The sequence below is a fragment of the Carassius auratus genome, unplaced genomic scaffold (genome assembly GCF_003368295.1).
Source record: "Carassius auratus strain Wakin unplaced genomic scaffold, ASM336829v1 scaf_tig00026283, whole genome shotgun sequence".
In the NCBI taxonomy this organism is placed as follows: Eukaryota; Metazoa; Chordata; class Actinopteri; order Cypriniformes; family Cyprinidae; genus Carassius; species Carassius auratus.
This window is the reverse complement of record NW_020525502.1, coordinates 130,381-133,703: the sequence shown is the minus strand read 5'-3', so window position 1 is coordinate 133,703 and position 3,323 is coordinate 130,381. Positions and strand designations below refer to the sequence as shown.

At 39.3% G+C, this 3,323-nt stretch overlaps 1 protein-coding gene across 1 annotated transcript; it reads left to right on the top strand.

The window, feature by feature from the left end:
• Positions 1–1,625: 1,625 nt before the first annotated feature.
• On the top strand, positions 1,626–2,357 carry LOC113078662 (gastrula zinc finger protein XlCGF8.2DB-like). Its single transcript, XM_026250994.1, has one exon. The coding sequence runs from the start codon at positions 1,626–1,628 to the stop codon at positions 2,355–2,357; it is 732 nt and encodes a 243-aa protein (XP_026106779.1).
• The last annotated feature ends 966 nt before the right edge of the window (positions 2,358–3,323 follow it).

Sequence of the window (3,323 nt, the reverse complement as noted above, 5' to 3'; positions counted from 1 at the left end):
CAGTGAAGACCGTGAAGCATGGAGCTGCAAGCATCATGATATGGGCATGTTTCTCCTACTATGGTGTTGGGCCTATTTATCGCATACCAGGGATCATGGATCAGTTTGCATATGTTAAAATACTTGAAGAGGTCATGTTGCCCTATGCTGAAGAGGTCATGCCCTTGAAATGGTTGTTTCAACAAGACAATGACCCAAAACACACTAGTAAACGGGCAAAGTCTTGGTTCCAAACCAACAAAATTAATGTTATGGAGTGGCCAGCCCAATCTCCAGGCCTTAATCCAATTGAGAACTTGTGGGGTGATATCAAAAATGCTGTTTCTGAAGCAAAACCAAGAAATGTGAATGAATTGTGGAATGTTGTTAAAGAATCATGGAGTGGAATAACAGCTGAGAGGTGCCACAAGTTGGTTGACTCCATGCCACACAGATGTCAAGCAGTTTTAAAAAACTGTGGTCATACAACTAAATATTAGTTTAGTGATTCACAGGATTGCTAAATCCCAGAAAAAAAAAATGTTTGTACAAAATAGTTTTGAGTTTGTACAGTCAAAGGTAGACACTGCTATTTTTTTGAACACACCCCTTTCAACTAATTGCCCTATTGCACAGCCTTAAGAGCGTGCATATCATGAATGCTGGGTCTTGTTTGTTTTCTGACAATCTACTGAACCTACTGGTAACTTGTTTGCCATGTAGCAATAAAAAATATACTAAAAACCTTGATTATTCTGGTTAGTCACATTGTACTGCTATTATTTTGAACAATACTGTATATATAATATATATACCTCTTAAAGGTGAAAAATAATTTCACATATCAGAAATCTTCATCTATATATTACAGTTCTCTGATTGTAGAATTGCTAGACATGTTCAGGAGCTGATGATTTAGAAGGGGCCTGAAAGTGCATCTCATGCCAAATATGTGAGAACTGGCAACTTCATTAACAGTACATGACCTACAAACTTACTAACTGTTGAACAATCAGTTTTCGATACAACCAAAGTCCCTTTCATGAAAGTCATTTCACTCAGTGGCCATCTTTGAAATGCCTCTCGGGGATGCAAATATAGCTCCTGTCTTTGAATGGGGTAAATTAAATCTGACAATAACTGCCTCAATTTTTGTTTCTTATAGTCCAGTAACGTTAAAAAGATTCACTGTTCAGACTAGACCAGGCAATGCACATGAGTAATCCGAAGCACGCGTCTCTAAACGTGACCGTTTCTATACCAACCAGGGGCCAGTTGTTAAAGTTTAATCTGGATCAGAAGGATCTGAATTTGGAAATCCCATGTTTTGCTAATCAGGATCAGGTAACCCATCTTCCTTTTTGTGCCGGTTTTTCAAAGCAAAATAAGATTTGGATTACTCTGATCCAAATACGCACTTTTTTCAGTTTTAACAGTGACCAAAAAAAGAAAAAATGTGTTGTTTCATATTGACAGCTTTTTGTGGATATATTACATGTTACAAATATTGTACTTGTTGGACGTTAGCATTTCACGTGTCAATAGTTGACCAGTTTTCCTTTTTTATGTTGTTGGTTTTGATGTTTACTCTCTAAATGTTTATGTCCAATTACCCTGAGGTTTTTATCTTTTTCACCTTAGACCTGATGGCGCAGGAAGAAGAGAGTCACACTGTAGATAAGCCTTGCACTTGCCAACCGTGTGGAATAAGTGTCACTACAAAAGGAAGCCTTAAAGTCCACATGCAAATTCACACAAGAGAGAAACCTTGCCCCTGCCAACAGTGTGGTAAAAGTTTCACTCGAAAAAGAAGCCTAGAGAGCCACATGAGAACTCACAGTGGAGAGAAACCCTTTAAATGCCTTCAGTGTGGAAAGAGTTTTACACTTAAGCCAACCCTTTATGCCCACATGAGAATTCACTCTGAAGAGAAGCCTTACACCTGCAAACTGTGTGGAATAAGTTTAATCCGAAAAAGAAACCTTAAATTTCACATGAGAATTCACACTAGAGAGAACTTCTACACCTGCCAAGAATGTGGGAAAAGTTACGTTCAAAAAGGAGGCCTTAAAGTTCACATGGGAACTCTCTCTGGAGATAAGCCTTTCACCTGCCAACAGTGTGGAATAAGTGTCACTACAAAAGGAAGCCTTAAAGTCCACATGCAAATTCACACAAGAGAGAAACCTTACCCTTGCCAACAGTGTGGTACAATTGTCATTCAAAAAGCAAGCCTAGAGAGCCACATGAGAACTCACACTGGAGAGAAGCCTTACACCTGCCTTCAGTGTGGACAGAGTTTTACATATAGACGGTTTCAATGGCAACAACACAAACGAACGTTACTGCGCATCCGCGCTTTTGTGGACCTAACTTAACTTCAGGTAGACTTTCAAATAGAATCAATAACAACAGCCAAGTACCTCTAGAGAAGATATTTTTTGATAACAAACAAAATATGTTTGCTGCGTGGATAAGGCGGACTTAATGAAAATGCAAATTCATTCTTTGCTAGCAGGAGAAGTTTTAAAGCATAGACATAAAGCGCGAGAAATAGAGGTTTCCCCAGTAACAGCTGTAAACAAAGCAGAGCTACGCTCACATGCTGCTTTATCAGGCATATAACATGCAAGTCTTCCTTCAGAAATACAGCGATATAAAAACACCTGTGCCTCGTTTTGATATTTAAACATATAACGTTAAATGTAAGGAATTCACTTTTTGAAAATCAGATCAGTTTTAAAATTGTGGCACAACCACTGGGGCCAACTTCAGTTTACTCATCACCTTGACTTTAAGGGCCCTATCTTGCACCCAGCGCAATTGACTTTGTACACTGACGCATGTGTCATTCCTATTTTGCACCCGCACAAAGCGCGCTTTTCCCTCCACAGAAGCACGTCGCTAAACTAGTGAATGAACTTGCGCTCCCTGGGCGGTTCAGCGCAAAAAAGGAGGCGTGTTCCGGCGCAAACAATCCCTGGTGCTATTTTGCTGTTCCATTAAGCAATTGCGCCACTGACCAGAAAAAACCTAGTCTAAAGTCAGTGGCGTGTTGCGCGTTGTTCATTATGCTATTTTAAGGGCGCATGCTTGACCATAATGTATAGCGTGCACAACGCGCATACACTTTGCTCATGTAATCTACACAGATGCAACAGTTATTTTTGCAAATCATAAACTGTTACACTAAAAAAAAATATTAACACATGAGATGACGGAAATCATTGTGGTGTGCCACGAAGATGTGAAAAAATAGGCATAAATCTAGCTTACAAATTATTGAGGCTAATTGTAGTAATTAAGGATCAGACCTGTTTGCCCAATAGTGGCAAGACATATAG